Genomic DNA, 25,023 nt, shown 5'->3' on the forward strand with positions numbered 1-25,023 from the left:
TTCCAAAATTTGCGTTTGGACATTTTGTATATGCATTCTTAAAATAATTTGTTGTCAATGTTTGATTGCATCTCGTCAAATTTGCTGTTTTAGGCATCAATTCAAACTGTTGATAAAATCCATGTACAGCGCTATTTCATATAAAATCAATGTACAACAGAACTACAGCATATGTTGTACAACATATGACATAGAATGGCTATAGCTTGGCACAGTCACATTTGTTCTGATAAAATCTGGATTTCCGGGTCACTACTTGAATCGTACCTGCCCCTTCGCTAAGCAGATGCATTCCAGCCCTGTGTTGGACTATCTCTTTCAGTGTCATAGAAACAAAACAAAAAAAATCTGATATAGAAGTTCGTCCGTAATTTGTTTGTACATTTTTGGAGCACGTTTTGAGAAAGGACATCCAAAAGGCGGGGTTTACTTCACTCAGTCATTGTGAATCAATAGCTTCTCTGTTTTGAGTGGACACCGAGAGGCTACAGGGGCAGCACTTGATTTGGGAAGCGTTTTGTCTGAGAAGAAGAAAAGCTGCAGTTTTAGTCCAGGGCGGGCTATGTGGGACAGTCAATCTGCATAGAGGCAGCACAGCCGGTGGAGCGTTGAGCAGAGCGCATCCAGTTTGTAGTTGCGCTTCCCATAGATGTATGTGGTGGATGTGTGCAACAGATCAGTGTGAAGGGAGCGACGTTTCAGCTGATTCAAATGTTTCAGTAGAAGCCAATCGCCAACAAAGCCTGGACATTTTTTTGTTGTTTTCAACACAGCTTGGACATTTTCCAGTTAGATTTTATTTAATTGTTTACCCTTTTCTCACAAACTTTATGAATCAAAGATGCATGAATAATGTTTTATTTAAGAAGCAAGCTTTGAAGACTTGAAGGAAGATCTAAAATGGCAATCTCTTACATTTTGTGAAAAACGGGTTTGTTTTTCGGAGCATTTTTGTGTTTTGGACGTATTATAACGGAGCACGAGACTGATTTGAAAATGAATAGAGTCACGGGGATCGTATGTTTCAGCTTGTGGTTTCTGAAACTTATTTTGCTGTCGACTTTAACTCAGAACGTTACAGGTAAGACTTTAAAATACAAAGTTTACGAAGAACAAAAAATAGGCACTGTGATTGCAAGGCTTAAAGAGGACGTGGCTGATGTTTTATTTAAACTCCCAAGTTCTGTTCCTTTGCGTTTCCGAGCTATGCAAAGAGGGAGTACGTCCTTTCTTTCTGTTCGAGAAGAGGATGGAGAGATCAGTATTGGTGCTAAAATTGACCGGGAAAAGCTTTGTGAGAAAAACCTTAACTGTTCAATTGAATTTGATGTGATTACCTTGCCTACGGAACATTTACAGTTATTCCATGTTGAAGTGGAAGTGCTGGACATTAATGATAATTCACCGCAGTTTTCCCGTTCCATAATACCTATTGAGATATCTGAAAGCGCTGCCGTGGGGACCAGAATCCCCCTGGACAGCGCTACGGATCCAGACGTCGGGGAAAACTCCCTCCACACTTATTCTTTGACCGCAAACAACTTTTTTAAAATTGATATACGATCAAGGACCGATGGTGCCAAATATGCAGAGCTTGTAGTGGTTAGGGATTTGGACAGAGAGACACAGTCTAATTATGAGCTTCAGCTAGTGGCCTCAGACACTGGCGTGCCTGCTAGGTCTGGCTCAACGCTTCTGAAAGTCAGCATATCGGACTCCAACGACAATAGTCCCGTTTTTGAAAGGCAATCATATGTAATCGAGCTGCTGGAAAATTCTCCATTGGGAACGGTGCTCATAGATCTTAATGCAACTGACCCTGATGAAGGGGCTAATGGGAAAATCGTGTATTCATTTAGCAGTCACGTGTCTCCCAAAATTCTGGAAACCTTTAAAATCAATTCAGAAACTGGCCAACTAACTCTGATAAAGAGAGTGGACTTTGAGAGTACAGTCTCTTATGAGATTGATGTGCAGGCTCAAGATCTTGGACCAAATTCCATCCCAGCACACTGTAAGATTATTATTAAAGTAGTGGATGTCAATGATAACAAACCTGAAATCAGCATTAATTTAATGACCCCAGGCAAAGAAGAGGTGGCCTATATATCAGAGGCTGCTCCCACTGACACCTTCATTGCTCTGGTCAGGGTAGACGACATGGACTCAGGCTTAAATGGGGAGGTTGTCTGCAGGCTCCATGGTCATGGACATTTCAAGCTTCAGAAGACCTATGAAAAAAATTACATGATTTTGACCAACGTTTCACTAGACAGGGAGCGGAGGTCAGAGTACAGCCTGACAGTGATAGCTGAGGACAAAGGTATTCCCAGCATCTCCACTATAAAGCATTTTACTGTCCAGGTTTTGGATGAGAATGACAATCCGCCTCATTTTGAGAAGAGCAGGTATGAGATCTTTAAATCCGAGAATAACTCTCCTGGGTCCTATCTCACTTCGGTGGTGGCTAGTGACCCAGATCTGGACACAAATGGACAAGTCACATACACCATTTTGGAGAGCTTCATTCAGGGGAGTGCCATTTCAACCTTTGTCACCATTGACCCTTCCAACGGGGCAATTTACGCGCTCAGGAGTTTTGATCATGAAGAAGTTAGCAGAATCGCCTTTATTGTCCAAGCCAGGGATGGAGGCAGTACGCAGCTGGTCAGTAACACGACTGTGGTTCTCACCATCTTGGATGAAAATGACAACCCTCCTGTGATTGTGGTTCCCCAGCTGCACAACCACACGGCTGACGTGCCCGTCTACAAATACGCAGAGTCGGGTCAACTGATCACTGCCGTCCGGGCAACAGACAGGGATTCGGGTGTCAACGCGGAGCTGACATGCTCAATCGTTGCAGGCAATGAAGATGGCTACTTTATTATGGACCCCAAAAAGTGTGAGTTGCGTGCTAATGTCAGCATGGAGGATGTTCCCCGTGAGCACATTGAGATAGTTGTCCTGGTCCAAGACAAAGGGACCCCTAGGCTAAGTACTAGAGCAGTCCTGAGGTGCACTCTGCATGAGAACATGGAGAGTCATATCCTGCCCATCCCGACAAACAGCAGCCAGACCACCTTGGATGCCTCCATGATTATCATCATCTCCTTGGGGGCTATCTGCGCTGTCCTCCTGGTCATCATGGTGATGTTCGCCACACGGTGCAACAGGGAGAAGAAGGACACACGCTCCTACAACTGCAGGGTGGCCGAGTCAACCTACCAGAACCACCCCAAAAAGCCTTCCAGGCAGATCCACAAAGGGGACATCACGCTTATGCCCACGGTGAATGGCATGTTGCCCATCAGGTCCCACCATAGGTCACCATCTTCCTCGCCCACCATGGACCGGGGTCAGATGGGCAGCAGGCAGAGTCACCACAGCAGGCAGTCACTGAACAGCCTGGTCACCATCTCGTCCAATCACATCCCAGAGAACTTCTCCCTGGAGCTTGCTCATGCCACACCACCTGTAGAGGTAAGAACCTCACCCGATTTCAAATGTTCCAGTTTCCAGCTTACTGTTGCTTAGAAATAAATAAAAAAGTAAAGATTTGAGCATATACAACTGCCTGCCACTCATTTGTACCAGAGCTTGTGGCTCCATTTAAAAAAAAAAAACAAAAAAAACAAACAGCATATATTAAAATCTACCAGTGGTACAAATGATGATTATATCTCTTTGGACTTCAAATTCATGTACATGGTATTACATGTGCATATACATGTGTAACATAATGTGTGCCTATTCCACATTCCTTTTGAAATCATCTTCAGTTGCGCTTGCAGTCATGAATGCATTCCTTATGTGCGTTGTCTGTGATAGTGTCATGCCTTTATGTTCCCTGTCATCTCCTCCATCAGCATTCATTTTTATTTTTTTATTCATTTATTTTTTGATATAGCAAGTTTCACAGCTTCTGTCAATGCTCCATCAGGGCCAGTACCAGCCAAGACCAAGTTTCCGTGGGAATAAGTACTCAAGGAGCTACAGGTAAACTCATGCTGATGTTTCGACCTAAGCGCATCTTAGGGAGTAGGTGCTGTAGGCCACAACATCCAGATCACTATGCATCGGTCTCATGTGCACCACTAAAGGTGAAGGACATACCAAATGAAAGCAGAACTTGTGTATTAGGAAGTCCTTCCTTCAGGCCATAGGCTTCAATCCATGTCTGCTATGGAACATGCAAACATCCATCACCCATAAATCACAGATTGTTTATTTTAATTCATGCATCATTCTCAGTCGGTGGTCAGTGCCACCATATGCATATCTGGGTGCTAACATGATCTACAGGAAATGGAACCTGCCACAATGAATGAAATGAATAAATAAACGCATAATTAATAGCTAGTTCATTATCAGGAGATTACTTTGCCATAATCATGTGTCAAAATGGCATTTTCTTTCATAATGATTAAACATGATTTTTTTGTATTTAATAATTGGACTGTTCACAGTGGTTCCTTTCATGTGAAGGAATCTGTCAAGTAAACCAAAACTGGCACTACAAGACAATTAAAGTGGGCTAACTAGTAGTTATCAGTGTTTGGAAGACGTTTCTGGGTGCTGACCATTATGGTTTGAAAATTGGAGTACTTAAGTCACATAAATTGTTCAGAATATCTGAGGCATTGTGTAAATGAACCAAACTAATGATTAAATGAAACACGTTTTTTATGAAAAGGGGGAATTATATCAGTATTTAAAAGTGAATTCCTAACAATTGTGTGTCTTTTGATGTACTTGAGCACCGCTATTCATATATGTTGTCATTGTTTACTTGTTTAATTCATTTTGGCTGGCTCTCCATGTGGATCATAACTTTCTATTTATTATCTTGTATGTAAATTGTCATCATGCATGGCAGGAAGTTTGTTTTCCTTTCTTACCTGCCAGAACATAGTTTGTGCAACAAAGGCGAAGATCACATGAAGGAAAGTCATGGCTACGTCTGTGGAAATACATTTGATTTATAGGTTAAACATAATGGACCACAACTGTCAGCCTAGGTTTTCCTAGACCCGATTTTTGTGCATTGTGTTCAGTAATTGCGTGGGCTACTACTGGGGTAAACTACATGAAAACCCAGTGTTTATAGAAAGCAGTGATTATGTGGATAGACCATAACAAGTACCTTTGCTAGGGCCTTCAGTACAGTAGTTCCACAAACTCAGCTACAAGAAAATATTTTTTTCCCCCAACAGAATTGGCTTTGGCCTGCTTACGTTATGTCAGATGTATGGTACCATTGATATGCGATACATCAGCATAGTAATTAAATCACAGTGGTGTACAATATTTTGTTTTCTTTTTCAGATATGCTTTACAAGATATGGATAAGTTCAGTTTGAAGGACAGCGGCCGGGGGGACAGCGAAGCCGGGGACAGTGATTACGACCTGGGGAGAGAGTCGCCTATTGACAGACTGCTGGGTGAGGGCTTTAGCGAGATTTTCCTCACTGATGGGCAGCACAGACTTCACCCAGGTATGCATGATAGGAAATCCAACACATCTCTGCACAGCCATAGATACCATAGACATTACCATGATACCAGATATTACATTTACCATAGATATTATCTGCCTTTCCGGCCATGTTCTCAACCACTGTGACCATAGATACTCTCAGCCATTCAAACCATGTATATTCTCAGTTACCCTGACCCCAGATATTCACAGCCGCAGGCAACAAATACACACAGATTCTTAAATTGCTTTTGTGCATATCACACAAGTAATAAAAGCAAATAAATATCTGAAATTTCCCTCTATCCAGGCATATTGATTCAGTTTTTTTCCTGTCCTCAGAGAGATAAACTCAGCTTTTCCGAGAGTGCCTATCAGTAAATTAGTATGATTACAAAAAATAGCCAGAATAATCTTCTTCTTTTTTTTTGTTCATTATTCAAATGAGAAGCATTCATCTTAAATGCAATTATTTCTGAGACTTGATACAGACAGGGCTCTAAATTCATATCTGCCCTTTGGAGGTCTTAATCTTTTTTATACACTGCTCTCATCAGTCAGAATTTGCATCTGGGCTTTCGTTTCAGCTTTCATTTGTGGAACTTTGTTGTTGTTATTTTCATGATGTATAATAAATGGACCCTTCAAAACAGGCCACTTAATAATGTACCTAACTAAATAATGCACTGTGTATTATGAATATCTTATAGACAGGCATATTGGATTGGTATGATCTGTTCTTTGGAGAAATCTTTGAAAATGGGATGGGTTCCACATTGAAAGGAGAGCAATGGGGTTGTGCTTTATTCTGTGTGGGATATCTTACAGTGTGCAAATCTGATTTGCCCGCTTCCTTTAGAGGATGTCGAAATATGTCATGCGTGTCCACACATGCGCTGAATTTATTTACCAGGCAAATGAAAATGGCAGATTTTTTTTGATCGTTCTTATCTTGCGTTGTGCTGTGTTGAACTCATTAGCAAGATGAGGACCATATGCGGAGACATATGTCTGTGTGCACCCGCGCCACTCGTGTAAATGCGCTCACCGGTTAAGATGAGTGAGATCTCGCTGCTTTCAAGTCAACATGAAGAAAATGTGCAGTAATTGCTGTCATTATTCTGTCATAAATCCAGGGTGGGGGGTCGGGGGGGTGGGGGGCTTTTGATGCATCTTTGTGGTTCTTCTGTGCCCTGAAACAGAGAATTGTGTGTATTGTTCCCTATTTGCATATTCACCTCTGACCTTCTTGCCTCATTTCCTGTTTCCCCCCTTCCAGCTATGAAACTGTGCACAGATGAGTGCAGGGTCCTTGGGCACTCTGACCAGTGCTGGATGCCTCCCCTTCCATCTCCGGCCTCCTCAGACTACCGAAGCAACATGTTCATTCCCGGCGAGGACCCCCAGCAGCCTTCAGTCGAGGAAGACCAGCAGTCCGTGGACTCCAACGACCGCAAGAAGAGCTTCTCCACTTTCGGCAAGGAGCCTGGGGGCGGGGCCGAGGCCGAGGAGGCAGAGGGCGGCGACCTGTGCGAGGGCGCCTTCCTCCTCTCCGAGATGAGCAGCGTCTTTCAGCGGCTCTTGCCGCCCTCGCTGGACACCTACGCCGAGTGCAGCGAGGTGGAACGGTCCGGCTCGCTGGAGCGGAGGAAGGGCCACCTTCCCGGGAAGTCCTCAGCCTACCCCCAGGGCGTGGCAGCCTGGGCGGCGAACACTCACTTCCAGAACCCGGGGAGCAGCATTGGGCCGAGCCCAGCCAATCACAGCAGCGCCCCGCCTCCTTCAAAATGGCTTCCAGCCATGGAGGAGATCCCAGAGAACTATGAGGAGGACGAGCTGGACACCGTCCTCAGCCACCTGCAGGCCGGCCACAGCGACAGCAGGCACGAGATAATGGATGCCAGCGAGCTGGTGGCAGAGATAAACAAACTCTTACAAGATGTCCGGCAGAGCTAGACACGGGCGAAAATATGCCCCCTCCCAAAAAAAATGTTGTCTTTTCCATATTTATGGGAGTCTAGGAAACCAAGAGACCTACAATTATCATTCAGTTGCATTTATAATGTAAACATGTTTTGTGAATGCTAATTATCCAAATATATTGTATTTTCTTGTTCGGTACACAGTGTACACAGTGTGAGTGTAATTATCTTTGTATTTTAAAAATACATTTGTACCCTTTTATATTTATATGTGTATATAAAAGTCAATCAAACAGAAGTCTATTTTTGTACTCTTATTGCATGTTATAAAAATGTGTCAAGATTTTGACGTCTGAAAAATATTGAAATTGTTTTGTTACTGTTTTGTAATTATTATTATTATTATTGTTATTATTATTATTATTATTGTTGTTATTATTATTATTAATTTTGTGTCATTGTAAATATAAGTATTTATCTGGCATGGTTCTTTATTTTGAACATGGGTGGTTTGAGAAAGAAACCAGTTGAATCATAAAAAATATGAACTATTGTCGAATAACTATAAATTGTGTACTGTACGTTGTGTCATGAATGTTTGACGTGTATGCAAAAGAAGGTAAATCAAGGTTGTTTGTGGGGAGACACAAATCTGTCGGTCTGCTGCACATGCTACAGTTGCACTTGACTTAGTTTTTTTGTGGGGGGGTATTAAAAGCATGGTTACCATGTATAGTATATTTGTAACTAGTGGTACCATTCCTTCATACCTGTTATTACATGACTGTGACTGAATAGTCTTTAAGCCTGGAATTTGTTTACACTTCACTGAACAGGTGACCACTTCCCACTTTTTATATTGTTGTACAACACCGTGAGAAAAACTGTGTATCTATATTCTTGCGAAGATATGCAGATTATGTTACATTAAAATGGATTTAAGTGACTCTCTCTCTTAATTTGACTGAAAAGCCAACTCTCCATGAGCTCCCCCTGCTGTTCAGAGAGGAGAATTGCTTTTTTTGTAATGACTCAGATATCTGAATGTATTGAACTGGATTGTCAGATAATGTTGGTTAGCATCTAAATGACTTGCTGCTATATATGGAAGTTACTGTATGATACATTAGTCTCATTTATAAATAGAATTTCACAATATTTCTATGACATCTACCAGTCACATTCTACAACTACTTTACTGTAAGAGGTTGCTTAGATGAATGTTTCTTAGTAAAATTCATGACAGCAAATGATCTCCAAGCATACTATAAATATATTCAGACTAAAGTACAGTAATGGTGATAAAATTAAGAGGTGATCAGACACATACTGTTATGATACTTGAATAATTAGTATTAATCACAATAAAATAGAAAGCAGAAGATTGGGTGCCATACCTTTGATTAATTTTGAATGTGCCAGACTGCTGAGGTCATGGTCTTTAGCTATAGTTTTGTCTTTTGCCAGTTTTCACATATTACTGACGGTAAAGCGGCAAAAGTGTTGTTCGTACATCCATGGAGAAGAAAGCTGATGTATAGACCTACAAAAAGTCTTTAACACTGAAAAAACAATCATAATAATCACAATTATATGTTTTTGAAATCAGTAAAATAACATTTACTATCCACAGACTGAATACATTTGATCTGTGTATGTTTCAAGGTTGTTGATATTTAGAGCTTTAGGATTAGTAACTGTAGGAAATCACAGCAATTGTAATGCTTTCCTGGAATAACATAATGTTCTCATCAAAAGGTTGCGCCACAAAATATTCACCTTAAATGCTGTAAATTTTAAGTACATATATCCATTCATAATACAATAGCTCAATGGAAAATGACATTTGTGAAGACCCAGTCCCATCTTTTGAACACAGAACAGCCATTTCCTGTCTTCTTGTGCATTTGGTGATGCCGTGAATGCGTGTGTTACAGAGACCTCTAGGGACCACTGCATTAAACTGCATACAATTCAGGGTTCTTGGGGGGGCGGGGGGATGGGCAGGGAGGGGGGGAGCGTGGGGGAACAAAGCAATCCTCTCTGATAGAAGGTAAGGCTGACTCACCTTAATGTGCTCTGAAGATGTGTTGCGCATATTAATTCTGCAAGCTAGCTGTTCATCCTTGGGTTAGAATTTAAAATAAAAATACAATATTATTTAGCACGGAATAAATTTGGGGATATGTCAGGTTGCACGTTTCCTTTTCACAAAAAAAAACAACCCTCAAATGAGAAGCAGCTCTGATAGATACATTTACATTTCTGAAGCTGAATGCAGAAATGCCCAAAATACCAGCGCGAGATGACCCAGCAGTGGCAGCTACAGAGCGGGGGCTGCAGCTCTGAGTTATGTAGTCTGAAATATACAATGCAGTATTTGGACAGTGACACAATTTTTGCTGTTTTGGCCCTGTACTCCAGCACATTGAATTTGAAATTAAACCTTTACGATCAGGTTGAAGTGTGGACTGTCGGCTTCAATTTGAGGGTATCCATGTCCGGTCACCCATGTAGGAATTAGGGCCTTTTGTTTACATAGCCAGCCCCCCCCCCCCCCCCCCCCCCCCCCCCCATTTTAGGGGACCATAAATAAGTAGACGAGGTAGCATTATTTGAAATAATGTCATGGTGTGTATTGTATTTGCATTCAATGGCTGCCTGAAGTCTGGGACTCATAGACATCACCTGACACTGGGCATCTGATGCACTGTCAGGCCTGTACTACAGCCATCTTCTGTTCCTGTTTGTTTTGGGTGATTTTAACCATCATCTTGTAAACTTCAGAATTCATCCTGCTGCTGCTGTCAGCAGTCACATCATCAATAAAGGCAAGCGAGCCAGTTCCAGCAGTAGCCATACACACCCAAGCCATAAGATGATGTGGTAGGCTTTGGATCATGACCAGTTCTTTTCTTTCTCCCCAATTTCTTTTTTCCAGCGCTTTGCATCTTTCCATAAGAGTTTACTTACATGCTTACATATTTGAAAGTATCTTGATCTGTTTTTGGTCATACACTACAGTTGTCTTTCAGCGTTCAACCAGGTTGTTTGCTATTCCTGAGTTCACTAGTTCAATCCTTGCTTGTGCAGCCAATTGTCCAATTTCATTCAGTCCTCTTAATTGGGGTGACTATTTATAAAAAGGGCTGTAATTCCTACATGGTTCGCCCAATATAGATGCATTTGTTTTCTTGGTTTGGCTCTGGGCTCCACAATTCTAGATTTGTAATCGAATAATTAACATGTGGTTAGTGCAGCTTTTATTTACAGGTATTTTTCTACATTTCTAATACACTTTCATCATGTAGAAATGACAACACTTTTTATACATAGTCCTACCAATACTATATACATTTATATAGTGTGTGTGTGTGTGGGTGTGTTTATATATAAGTGAACACAAAATGTGAATGCCAATGTAGCCACAAATACAAAATTGTGTGTTGGGCCATGGGGGGAGGGCACTACTTATATGCACAATACCATGACATTCACCAGAATCATTTACCAGAATGTGGAATTCCTCAGGAATACAAAACTGCTCCTCCACCAGAAGGAAGGTCAATCAACTCACACTGATAGAAGTGGAAATCGCTGTCTCTGGAGTTCCAGATTATCCCATAAATGCTCAATTGGGTTCAGATCTGGTAACTAGGGAGGTCATAGCACATATGTCAGTCTCTTGCTTATCAAACCATTATACGACTCAGGCTCCTTGGACAGGGGAATTTTCATCTTAAAATACATCACTCTCCTCAGGTAATGAATGCTTCACCATGGGGTGAGGATGATAACGTAGTACCATTCAGTATTGATTGATATCAACCTTGCATTCTTAAGGTATAGATGCACCTTCTCCATTACCGTATGTCCTGTATAAGTAGTATTCATATTTTACTTGTTATTTCCATTATTAATGATAATAATAATAATAATAATATTATTACACATGTATCTTTATTTTTTATTTTATTTATTTATTTTTTCAAAGAGCTTTGTGTAAGATGATTACAAAAATCATTATCATTAGCAAACCGAGCTGAAAAAAAACAAAACTTGATGCTGCCATTTTGGCATCCACTTGTTGTGTATCCTATGTAAAAAGTTGTTTAATTCATTCTGGATAAGAACATCTGTTAAATGTCTGTAATTCTATGTAATCTAATGTGTCAATGTCCTGGCTTGAGGTATATAAAAGAGTACCAACAAGCCACTTTGTGAAATTTTCTGCCATTGATCATTGGCACAAATAGGACAACAGCAACCACGGCACGGTTCCAGATTTCTGCAAAAGTCAGTGTATCCCCATAAAAATGAAATGTGGGAGCCCTTAAATAATTGAAAAAACCACAAACGTCAGAAAGCTCCTCTGTCTACTCTAAGTGCCCGCCCCTGAAATCTTCTTCCTCCAGTAAAGGTGTGCAGCTGAGTGGGATATAAAGGCGGGGCCTAAAGACGTGGGGAGGAGACAATGAGTCGTGCGGCGGCGGTGAGGGGTGCTGTCATCGGGCTGCTTCTTTCTGCAGAGGGCCTTGAGAGAGGCGCCACGCCTGACTGATTCCCTGGCTTGTGATTGGCTGTCTGCATCACCGGAACGTCTGTGTGAGGAGCGCGCGCGCTTCGGCAGGAGAGAGTTAGCGACGACACCACCAATTCGCACTTTTCTCCGAGCACAGGAAATAAGCAATAAGCCTCTTTTCCGTCAAGCTTTGTTGAGGGTGATACCTCCCTTGCTTTCTGACAGGCAAGGGCCGCGTGTGCACACTCCATGGATTTCAGCCCCGGTATCTAGAGAACAAGATGTGGAGCAGTCATGGGAGGCTGTTGAGGTTTATCGCATCAGTGGACTCTGTATTATTCCATTAACAAGTCGGTGAGATTCCCTAATCCTTAGTCCATATTTTTTTACATATTTATCTATATGCAGCTAGACATGTAAAATTGTAATGCTAGTCACATTCTGTACCGTTCCTTAGGTTGTGACAGCAGGTCACCATCTGGGATTTTAAACACCATGCTCCCGTCTAGTCAAAAGGCCTGCCACTTAAGTGCTAGGCCACAGTGATGATGCATAGACCATATGCTTGCACCACTGTGCAGCATGCCCTCATTATGACTGAGCTAACAGATATTTCAGGTTAAAGCCCTGTCTGTGTCAGTAGCCGACTATGACCAGAGGTGGTAGCATATAATTGGTGTTATGCTGACAGGGGTAGGGTTGGACAGTGTTTCTTCAGTCAAATTGTACTCTTTGGAATTTGTAACTGCAAAGGTTTCAAATTCCGAAGTTTACTGATGTTGGGGTACTCTTAGCTTTGCGACTACCCCAATATTGCTACTACATTAGCTCCTCCCAGCCTCATGCAACATGTGCACAGGATACAATCAACGGTTGTAAAAGAAAGAAACATCTCTTCCAATCAGCAACACGTTGACTGTAATGTGGAAAATTTTCCCTGGCTTGTGGGTAAGTGCTTTGGACATGTGCACATACCAGCTGTAATACTCCTTGCAGCTAAATCAAGAGGAATTGGTGATTTTAAATTATGGATAAAAATATAAGGTGGGGAATAGAAGAAGAAGAAGAAACACCTATCATGCAATAATGTTTGTATTCAGTGTGATTGTACTTCAGGGTGGGAGTTTTACCCCTACGGAACTGTAACTTCCTACACCTTGAGTCACACGCATTGTGAACATTACAAGACACATCCCAAAATAAAGAAACTCAAACTACTTCTGGAACACAGGTCATCCATGGAGTAGGCAGCTACAGAAGTGCTTTTCTTTGCCCCCGTGACGCCTCACTTAAACTCTACAACAAAGGGAGCTGCGATTTGCCGCAGGCTGTAGATATCATCCCACAGTTCGGCAGGATCTCTGGCCTGCCTGGCTCTCTGTTCCCACAGTTCAGGAACAGCATCTGTTGTTGAAGAAAGGTGGTCAACTCACCACTCTGTACAGGAGACAGACTTATTCACAGACTTTTCTTTTTTAATCATACTGTAAAGTGATTTTATGGGAAGCTATGGAAAGCATCCAGTCCACTGCACTAGATCAAACATTCATGGATCTGCCTTTTAAGGAAATGTTTCCTGGGAACTTATGCTGGTCTTCTTTCTAGCTGTTTCTGGAATCTAATAAACTAATAAGTAAAGCAATTGAGCTGTATTCTAAAAGGGGGTGTACAAGTGCAACTGACTAATTGACTGACTGACTGACTGACTGACAGGCAGAAAGACTGACAAATATGAAATGTTCAAACTGATAGCCTGGTTACTGAATCTTAACACTTACCTTTTGAAAAGCACAAAATGTTTAAAAATATCAGTTTGTGTCCCAATAGTGACATGACAAACAACTGCTAGGTAAACAAACCGTGATATATATGATTTTTTTTAATTGTTTTTTTTTTTTTTTCAGATTTTTCGGTTTTAATAAATTATTACAGTGTGCTAGGATACTGAGTGAAAACCATTGCACCAATGGAAGAAAAAAAAAAAAAAATTGGAAAAAAGGAACAAATACAGCCTCCAGGGAATTATGGGGCTGTTATCATGTAGCTGAATCTGCTAAATATGTGTGATTTAAAAAAAATCACAAGACTTTCTCTCTGTCTCTATTTTGGGATCTTGTGGCAAGCATGTATCTTGTCTGCAGCACTTTCTAGATATTTTGGTGACTACTTATTTGCATTCCCCTCTCAGGCCAACCCTATAAATGTGAAAAACTGAAACATGTTGAAATCCCACATGCACACTCATTAAAGACACGAAAGAAGAAATGTCAGTATTCAAAACGGTTTTTGCTTTTTTTTCCTTCTACCTCCCTTAAAAGCCATAGCATTTAGCCTCTGGTTTAGTCTTGTTTTCTCCTTTTAGAATGCTTTTAAGCATCTTCTCTCGCGTTCAGGAGCAGTGCTAGCCGAGGGGCAAAAAAACTACAAAGTACACTGGAGACCACAGTAAAAGGAAGTAGACCTAAACTTTTTCTTTCATTTTTTTTTTTTTTACTTTCTTTTGAAATTGAAGGTGGATACTAGGGGCATGGCGTAGAAAAAAACTACTACAGTAGCACTTAATCACAAGGTAGTTATAACAAATTCCCTGGCTCAATAATGAATTAACACGGATCAATATTTCTTCCTTAAAACTAAATATTTGCACCCGTGGATACTGACTGCACATCCTGCTTTTATTTTTTTGTGAGATGGAAATAACTCTCATTAGTTCTTAATCTGAAAATGCCCTGCAGGCAAAGAGTGGTGAGGAGAGAGGAGAATGTGTAAAACCTTCACTTTCAGATGGAAGAAAAAACATGTAAAGTTTCAACATGGGGAAATTTAGCAGTAGATACAAGAGTCTCAAGAGATGTTTTTTTTTTTTTTACCCTCGTTTCCTTTCGAGACATCAATTTACTTCACTTCAGTCTGGTAGACAGGAGTGAACTTAACTCCTCATCGACAAGATCCTCAAAAGTAGCATAATCGTATTGCATACTTTTTAAAACCAAATTTGTGATTGGCGTGGTCACTTTTCCATGAGTGGTTAGACACTGCGCATTTGTTCTTGCGTCCTATTTGGAATATTTAGCAACTGTACTGAGCTTTCTCATTGCCACCATGTCTTCCACTTCTGCATAAGGAGCAGTGTACTTGTTCACGCCTACATAAGTGATTTTCCACACTACTAGTCACACAGCATACTACAGGAAAGTATGCGTGGCTTAAAAGTTTGCCCAGGCATAGTTGGCTAATCTCGCAAGCACTCATTATGCAATAGGGCTTAGCCAGCAATCACACTGAGTGCACAGGCGGACTGAGTCACTCAAAAACCTGACAATAAAATTTTATGAAATGCAGAAATTACCGGAAGTAATGTATCATTAATCAGAACAAGTATGATGGTATGGTGGTATGGTCACAGATTTATTTATAAAGAGAAATACAGATTTACTTTAAAGTGTCAGGTTAATGTCGGGTTAGCCCAAAATACTGCATCTTTGCAATTGCGCGTGATTTGGAACCAGATCAAGAGTTAAATTTACTTTGATTGGAAAGTTGGGTTCTTGGAATAGGTTCAAAAACGTGTTGCGCAAACAGATCTTAGCCACGTATTCCTGTTCAAGGAACTCAGTACGCTACTGTACGAACATTTCCCACAAATGCCCTACTTTCATATAGACGCAGGGAGAAGAGCATTGTAGGTGTTAGTTTTTTTGAAGTGTTTATGTTTTGATGTCCGTTTAAAGCTCTGTCTCTTAGCCTTCTGCAAGGTGCACATTAGCGAGGCGAGGCCTATTCAGTAAATGAATGCGGATGACTATAGCGGGTTCACCAGCGAGTGGCACTCCCGGCTGACTGGAATCCGCTCAAGCGAGGCGAGCAGAATTAAAACGGATGGTGATTGCGCGCAACTCCAGCGACCGAAGCTCGCGCATTGCGTGCTGATGTGTGGTTGCGCCATCCCTTCAATTACTTCTCTCCTGCTTTCAGTCTCTCTCTCTGTCTCTTATTATCTCTCTCCCTCCGAACCTCCCTCTCTCTTTGCTGCCTCTCAAGGCTATCTGAGTGATTTTATGACTTTGTTCTGCTCGGCACGGTCTTCTCGTGCATTTTCATTGCCAGTGTTAAGAAGTGAGAAGAGTTGTGACTGTGCAACCATAAGTTTCACTCGAATGATACCTTGACTGTTCCATTAAATAAGATCAGCAGTTTGCCTTACAATGGTCAGGAAACATGCATATGAATGCTTTCAGGCTAAAATGTGTGTAAAGAACATTACGAAAGGTCATTTAGCATTGGAAATGAGCCCCTGTGAGGAATATGCTGAGAGCACAGGGAGTCTGGCATGAGACTGATGTGTAAATGCTCCCAAAATTTAAAAAAAAAAATGAGTTAATAAATATTCCAAATTAATTTCCATAGGCTTCATTTGCTCATGCACAGGGTCATACATCTTTTTTGGCATTAGTTTGTGGATATTCTAGTCTGTAGATGAAAGTAAAATGTAAAAAAAAATTCAATGGAAACAATCTCTATGTGTTCAAAACAGTATTATTCACAATTACTATGCATTGCATTTGATACACTTAATACACTAATGTTTTCCGAACTGTTCAGCTTTAAAGCAAACTGTCACTACACTTTCAAACTAGGAGGCACAATATGATGAACACAGTCATCAACAGGCACTTGCATTTACAAATAAACAACTTTTTTCTTTGAGTTTTAATGCAAGAGATTGATTTATTCTTTTCTAAGTAAATGTACTTCTGTGGCAGGATTACAGCCTTCCATTGCATTGGTTACAGCATGTCCACCCATCCATTATCTATACCTGCTTAGTTGGTAAGGGTTGCAGGGGTTTAGAGCCTATCCCAGCATGCATTGGGTGAGAGAGGCAGCAATACACACACACATACCCCATTCACTCACCATTCACTCACACTCATACCTATGTGTAATTTAGAGTCTCCAATTAGCCTACCTGCATGTCTTTGGACTGTGGGGGGAACCCGATTACCCGGAGGAAACTCACATGGACACAGGGAGAACACAGAAAGGGGAGAACACGGGATTCAAACCATGGACTTCCTTGCTGTGAGGTGACACCACTATGTGTTCAGATGTTTATCAAGTTTTCCAATACAAGGCAGCGTGAATTGTGTTTCCCCTGACAGCACCTTCTAATATTCAAATGTTTACTAACTCCCCAAGTGAAATGTTGGAAAATCAAGAGCTGAGACATCCTCTTCCATCCTATAGTTAATTGGAGAAAAATGCTGGTGAGGAGAGCTACTATTCCTAGTAATCACTCAATCTCTAGCTGGTGTTGGTCGTTGCCTTCTATTAGAAATATCAAGCAGACAAATGAAGTATAGCATCACTGTATTGTACAATAGATTTGAACGTCTCGCTTTTCAAGTCAAAAGGGAGCTTGCGGTTTGGATACACGTGTTAGTCGACATGTGTCAGTCGATGGAAAACTACGGCTATACATTCTAATTTCATTCAAAGACCTTCCAGTTGCATGCAACGGTAGTTGCATTATACTAACATGAGATGTGAAACCATTTGACAGGGCTGTGTGTGTGTGTATGTGTGTGTGTGGAGCTGCAGGACTGCAACCAGGGATTTGAATTTTAGGAATGAAGCATTCTCCTGGTAGTGAGCCAGAGTCAGCACTTTACAATAGAGCTTGGTAAATTGAACACAAGCTTCATGGAGAATAATCAGTTGGAGGAGCTCAAAGAGGCTGATTGCTTTACAGCAATGGGATTTAATCATTTGGAATGAGCTTTGTGGATAAAACCGATGGGCAAATTTGGCAATGTCGCGCTGACACATTCTTTGTGCGTCTGCTTTGCCCCCTGGTTTTGTGAGAAACCGTGGTCTTCATTTTTAATTTCCCCATATCTTTGTGCCGTCTGCAAGTACAAGTATAATCACAAACTACGCATTCAAACGAGACTGCCATGCTGACAGTCCAATGTATGACAACACAAACTCCCACTGACTGCTGGTTGTCATCAAAAAACTTTCTTGTACAAGCTAGCAGATGCACATCTGAGAAGTGACTACAAGGTGAAATTATATTTCTTTTCTTATATAACTTTTGAGAGAAGTTTCTAAGTAGTGTACTTTGTGTACATGATCCAGCCACTTCTGATGCAACATTCAGTTATTGAGCAATGCTATACAAACAATACGTTCAGCATTGCTTGCTTAAATTTGGTGCTCTGATGTTAGGACACTAATCAGTTTGGGCTGAACAGAGGCCAGTCTTCAAGTTATCTTTACACCAACATCTATCATTGCCTAATCAGAGCCCAGAACAGAAATGAAATGCAATTTACATTAGTGGGATACAGTTTATTATTAGCACGTGTTGTAAATGGACTGCATTTATATAGCGCTTTTATCCAAAGCGCTTTACAATTGATGCCTCTCATTCGCCAGAGCAGTTAGGAGTTAGGGGTTAGGTGTCTTGCTCAAGGACACTTCGACATGCCCAGGGCAGGGTTTGAACCGGCAACCCTCCGACTGCCAGACAATCGGTCTTACCTCCTGAGCTATGTCGCCCCTAACCTAAGTTAAAGGTTGTAGTTTGCCTTTAACTTATCCTCATAATTAGTTTGGAATGCAAATGACAGAAATGTGACTCCTAGCTGGCCTGCTGTGCAGTCTGTAGCATTGGGAATGGAATCTTTGGAACAACCCATATCGCATGACTGCTTGGGACATACAGTAGCTCCATAAAATTCCTTGAAGCTACAGCACACGACGACAAATTTAAAATGCGGAGCGATCTCTTTCTCGGCACGTTTACGTAGTGTCGCCCGCGAGCTATTGCTCGATTCTGTGTGACGGGGAATGCCACGGAGGTACCTCGATAGGACTGGAATGACACGCAAGTGTTTTTTTTTTTCTTGCGCTCAGTATTCATGATGCAGCCCCTGCAGTGCGCTTTTATTGCGGCTGAGCTCGCGGTGTCCGCATCCCTTTGGCCCGGATTGGGATGCGGCGGGGATGTAAATCATGTTCGAGAAGTCAGGATGAATGCGGCAAAGATATTAATCACGCCACCGGAATAAGTGACGGAGGCGATGTGGCAGCAATATAGCCAATAAATATACATACGGGGAGAGATAACTAAGAGACTGGCAGGTGATGCGTCTCGATTAACTCCGAGGGAAAGTGTCAGCTCTTTCGCGCGATGAGATAGCGACTGTCAACGGATTAGGAAGAGTAATCAGGATTGACCTTGCGGATATATATATATATATATATATATATATATAATATATATATATATATATATATATATAATATATAATATATATATATATATATATACAAAATATATACAAAATGGTTCATTTGAATGCTAACTGCTGTCTAAAAATTCTGTATTTCAACTTAAGCATATTTTAAAACAGAAGAAAGGTTAAATTTGCATACCTCCTTTACTTTAAAAAATATATATTTTAACGATGAAAGTAGTACTGTTATCATGCGCTTATTGGCATCATTTCCTGTTTGTTTTCAAGTTGGCATAAAGCAACCAAACAGTCCCCAAAATGTAAGTAAGACATGCCATGCATAGGGACCATATCCTTATACTGGAAATTGATTGCCTTTTCTGCCACCATTCTTGTTTAATGGTACTGCAGGGGAGAGTATAGATGGTATCCAGATTGCATCATCATTTTCTTACTGAAATTTCTTCTTTGCTACAGAACTATTTTCTTGGCACTACATCCTCCACTTGTTCAGGTTCAGAGTGAGTATAATGGGGTTTTTTATATCACAGTCTATAGTCTCTTCAACCAGACAACACGGTGCACCATCTTTAATATATAATCCTGCATGTCTTTTTTAATTTTTTATAAACTCATCATTTTAAGTTAATTCCCAGATCAAACAATCAAATGCTATATTAGAAACAAAAGGCAAACGTTATTGAACATATTCAAAAGGAGTGGGCAAAGCATATTTCCAACAAAATTATTATGGCTCATAATTACTGGGCTATAACATATTTAAAGATTTATACCCCTCCCCCAGGCCCACATTTTTAAACTAGGGAAAAAGGCGCTGTATTGGATTAATCATACATCTAACAAACATGATTATTTAAGACATGGAACTCTAATGAGAATAACAAAGTAATTATCTATGTTATTTTTTCTATCTTAGTCAGTGCGAAGTACCTTAGGGCAAAAGGAAGAGAAAGATGGGGGAGGTGTGTTTCATTAATTTTGAGTTACTTTTTTCATTATTTAGAACGTGCTTATTTGTTGAAAGCAACTTAATGCATAACAATGCAGCATGAACAAAACAAAGAAACACTTGCCAATATTTCGATATTTGGAAGTCAAAGGTCAAACTAAAAAGCTAGAGAAACCGCCTCAGGAGAACATATTAAATAAAAATAAAAAAACAAGACCCTTTATTGAGATGTGCCTGTACACTGTCTATAACCTCCAAAAGCAGAATGGAATAGTAAAAAGCCGTTTCACCATAAAATTGCAGAAAAGCCAAACTTACCTGGCTGACCTTTGTAAATTAGTTACAGAGGGACACTCGGAGTGTCATTTCAGAAATGAAATGGGGTAAAAGAAAAGAAAGAAAGAAAAAAGAAAGAAAGAAACATTTCCTGTCATTGGCTATCATTCTGAGGCCCCAGGATGGCTTTGGTCAGGGTGTCTGCGCGATTTGCTCGTGAGCTCAGGATTCGAACTGAGCCCCACGCTGCCATGTCTGACTCACACTGCTTGTTATGCAGAAACGCAAAAGCCCTGTCGTCACGTCTACTCTGGCTCTGATTCCCCAGCCAGTGCCCTGAAAAAGCAACAGTTTATACGCGAAAGAGCCCGACAGACAACACAGGATCACATTTTCGTACCGTTTACACTCACAAAAAAAAGAACCACAGTTTCAAATGGGAAATCTAAATAAAACATAAAATATGACAATGTCTTTGACTTGTCGGTCCTTTTGGTTTTCATACATGTTGTTGAATGCCTTTGTTATGTAAGATGCGAGATGACATGTATGGGGGTATGGAGGTGTGAGACCAGCACTTTTGAGTGATGTGTGTTATATTATTATCCATGTTATTGATATGCATTGAACTTGTGGAGTCCCTATATTTTGGCAGGTGAGTTCCAACACAGAATGACATTTCTATACAGGGCTTCTTGTGCAATCAGTAGTCCATGCTGAAGTCTTTTTTTATTGGCTTGCACAGTTTGTTGCCATGGCAATGGAAGGTAAATATCTCTTATGTACGCTGGGCTCTATATGTGAGTGTATTGACATCCCATGCATGCCTGCACACTAAACAGTGTGGAGAAGGGCTCAGTATGTTTTGGGGCAAAGGCATAAGGTTGGAGCTGGTGGTGTGGAGAGGGGTCATTTGGCTCAAGGGATGCTAGCTTGAGATACTGTGTATGATTGGACTAGATGATCCATCAAAAAAAGAAGTATATTAAGTATTTATACAACATGAGTCATTATAACCTTGTTTGAAAATCACGTTGCTATGGGCAGCATTTCAATAAAGTTAACTATATTAGCATTTGAGTTTCAAACTTCTTTGAGGGGAATTTTGAAATACATTGGGAAATATGAGTTGTCGCACACTTCCACTTGCAATTTAAAACTCACTCAGAAAAGTCACTTATGCAAGTTATTTAAAATCATGCCAGCTTGGCTGCTTGCAAATTACTGAATGGAAAATTGAAAGACTCTAGTATGTATAGAACTTTATTTTGCAGTTGAATACCTTTAAATCATCTATGACATGGATAATTTCCATGCTTTTGAAAACCTCATCTGAAGTTCTGAATTAAAAAAAAAAAAAAAAGAAATCTGTCAATTTTATGATTAGGGACAATCTATCAACTGTGTGTGACTCAAAATATTTTATAGCATCACCCCATGGTGGTCTCCATATACAGTGGAGAGTTTCAATCACCTGACTAATCATACAGGTAGGCGTGATCATTATAAAAACAATTCACTGATGCAATGCATCAGGTAGAGAACGGAACGTGGCATGGACAGAACACCAAATACATACAAGTTACCCAACAGTACCATCCTGGTACACTGCACACTGACAGTCAATTTATATTTGCAATTAATCCATACAGACACAAGAAAACTGCAATCAGCCAAAAATATTTGGGATACTAATATGCCTAATATGGAAAACATGTAAAATATTAAATTATGTGAATTTAAACATACCACATGCAATAAATGATGGAGCTGGTCAAATCAAGTGACAGCATGTCTAGGATCACAGAAAATTAAACAGATAGCACAGACAATATTTTTTCTGATTTTACAGATGGAACAAAGAATTACCCAAATACTGCCAATTTAAATGCTTTTCATAACATCACTGTGTACCATGATTCTCTAAATTATAGCTCAGTCACAGATAGCGTAAAGCAATGCATATTGAGCTTTGAGATTGATTTCAGCAATCTACCTGCATTTGTCTCAGATAATGCAAGGTACATGCTGACACCCTCAACAGCGTGATGCGATACACGGTTCACATAACTAGCAATGCTCACATTATAGCACTCACAAGTGGCATTTATGCTAGGAATACAGTATCTCGAAAGTTAACAAATTCAGAGTAGTCAAATAGATTTTCAAGCTTTGTCAAAACAGAAGGTTGCACAACACAGTGCTTCAAAGTTATTGAGACAAGGTACTGCATTGATACCGAAGGGGAAAAAAAAAAAGTTTTAACAAAAATTGTGTGGAAGGCAATACGATACTTGTCCGTTCCAACAAACTCTAATGGACACTAAGTACCACCAAAGAATGACTTGCTGTCAAGCATTGTCTGTGCTTAATTAGTGGCGATTTATGTAGATTACTGGCGAGGAGCAATGTGATAATTGACTGAAAAGAAGACTCTATCATCCTCTTGCTGAGGGATGACTCAATTGCAAGTGAGAAACCGCCTTCTATAAACTGGTCCTTAGTCAGGGTCACCGCAATAATGAAATAACCATTTGCTCACATCTTAGATAACTTTCAGCGCATGGCATTCAAGGCATAAGTGGTCGCTTTTACTTTTACATTTTTTACATGTGATATCACTGTCTGATGATTTAATGAGGCAATCTGAAGTAGGGACTGCACATATCAGTGAGGATCGCCCCTTCATTAGAAGAGGTGAGAAGTCATGCCTGCAAAAATTTCCCATGTTGCACTTAGATTGGCACGGAGATTTAAGACTCTGCGTGATAGTGTTTTTCTTTCCTAAAAAAAAGAAGAGAAAAAAAAAGAAAGAAAATTAATTAGGGTAAATATCTTTGCGCTGGACCTGCGCCGGGGCTGGGATTTATGATTCATTCAGATGGATCTCCCACAGGGATCTCATCCATCAATGCCGCGCGTCGCCTCGGCTCCTGTGATTAATGGGCTAAGCGCAATAAAACTCTGTATGTTTATATGTATAAGAGCAGCCCGGGGTTAGCCTGGGAGACTTCGGGATATTTAAAGCCGTATTTATCGCCCCGGCGGTCACGGCAAATGATTTTGCAGGGGGGGGGGGGGGGGGGGCGCGACGGCTCTCCGTTTCGGCGCGGAGTCGGGTCTCCCGGCGGCCTCCGCCGTGCGGCCGCCGCTACCTCATTTTCGCCTCGGCGGACGGCGGGGCCCATTTTGCGATGTCCTCGCGTGGCAGCCCCCGCGCGCGGGAGGGAGCAGGGGCTGTGTTTGTTCCCCGCGATGGGAACGGCCGGTTGGTAATGGCGGGGACCTGTTACTTCGCTCAGTCCCAGCACGCGATGTTAAAAGCTGCGGCGTGCTCTCTTTAAAAAAAAAAAAAAAAAAAAAAAAAAAATGGTTTACCCTTGGGTGGCGAGGTGGGCACCAGAGGTGGCCTCATCTTGATACTGCAAGTAGATTTCTTGGGTAGAACGGAATTTGATTTTATCTGGGTGCACGTGTATGCAAGTGTGCATGAGAGTGAGTGAGTGGGTGGATGGGTAGGTAAATGAGTAACTCTGTATGTATCTACATACATACATACACATACATATATATATAAATATACTGTATGTGTGTGTGTGTCTGTGTGTTTTTTGTGTGTGCACACGTGTGCAAAAGGTTGCCTCTAGAAGAGGGGGATTTTGCTTTGAAAAATATAGGTTTGTTCTAATGCCATCTGGCTTTGAAACAATATTATTTATAGCCTGGGGTATAAATGATATACATTTACTATTGAATCTTACGCCTTTCTGTATTTCTTTCTCAAACTCCATAACTTGTAGGCACCTTCATTATTAAATTGTATCCGTTTCAGCCCAAGGCTTAAGCTTTTTTTCTTCTTGAAATACATCATTTTTTACCCCTTGGGTTTTGTATTATCTGTGATTATTTAACCCTGATCCCTGGTACCTCATACAACCTTTTGAATTACCCCTGGGGTAACTTGCACTCGCGGTCTGCGTGCGCTATTGTACCAAACATGCTGCGAAAACCCCAGACCATTGGTTTGTGTGGAACCGGGTGGCGGGCGGTGAGATTTTCAGCGAACCGAGTAGCCGAAACAAGGCCAGTGTACTTTCGGGGGATTCCAATACCTGGCTGTTTCCATTTATTTTATTTTCAAAGGCAAATAAAAAAAATAAAAAAAACGTATTTCCTCAGAGCAGGGAAGGCAGCCTTCGGCGGTTTTTGTTTGAGAAAATGGAGGGAAAGAGGCCGAACACCGACTCAGCAGGTTCTCGTTCAGCCGCCGGTCGGCGCGCGGTAAATCATGCGGGGCTTTCTCCGGCCGTTCAGAGGCCGGAGGACACGGCACGGCGCGGCAGGGCACGGCGCCGCCCGCTCCACCACGGCGCCGTCGCCGAGCGCGGCGGCGTGACGGTTCTCTCAGTTAACAGTGTCATTTCTACAGAGGTTTCCAGCCACCCAGGGCTTCCGTCCAGCGTTGCCGCGGCGTGTGGGCTTCCGTTCAGCGTAGCCGCGGCGTGTGGGCTTCCGTCCAGCGTAGCCGCGGCGTGTTTTAGACTTTGAGGTACAGGTTTAAGCAGTCGTCGCTTTTTTTTTTTTTTTTGGAGTCTACATTATAGTACTTC

The 25,023-nt window shown here is 41.2% G+C and overlaps 1 protein-coding gene across 3 annotated transcripts; it reads left to right on the top strand.

Moving 5' to 3' along the window:
* The first annotated feature begins 401 nt into the window (after positions 1-401).
* pcdh18b (protocadherin 18b) lies at positions 402-8,347 on the top strand. Of its 3 annotated transcripts, none has more exons than XM_035424829.1 (4): positions 402-3,483; positions 3,911-3,999; positions 5,329-5,444; positions 6,759-8,347. In XM_035424829.1, the coding sequence occupies exons 1-4, from the start codon at positions 997-999 to the stop codon at positions 7,433-7,435; spliced, it is 3,369 nt and encodes a 1,122-aa protein (XP_035280720.1). In that variant the 5' UTR covers positions 402-996; the 3' UTR covers positions 7,436-8,347. The 3 variants fall into 3 exon arrangements, with proteins under 3 accessions (XP_035280720.1, XP_035280717.1, XP_035280718.1); XM_035424826.1 differs by having other exon boundaries at positions 403-3,483; positions 5,329-5,498; XM_035424827.1 differs by having other exon boundaries at positions 404-3,483; positions 3,944-3,999; positions 5,329-5,498.
* The last annotated feature ends 16,676 nt before the right edge of the window (positions 8,348-25,023 follow it).

The sequence above is a fragment of the Anguilla anguilla genome, chromosome 7, assembly GCF_013347855.1.
Source record: "Anguilla anguilla isolate fAngAng1 chromosome 7, fAngAng1.pri, whole genome shotgun sequence".
NCBI lineage: Eukaryota > Metazoa > Chordata > Actinopteri > Anguilliformes > Anguillidae > Anguilla > Anguilla anguilla.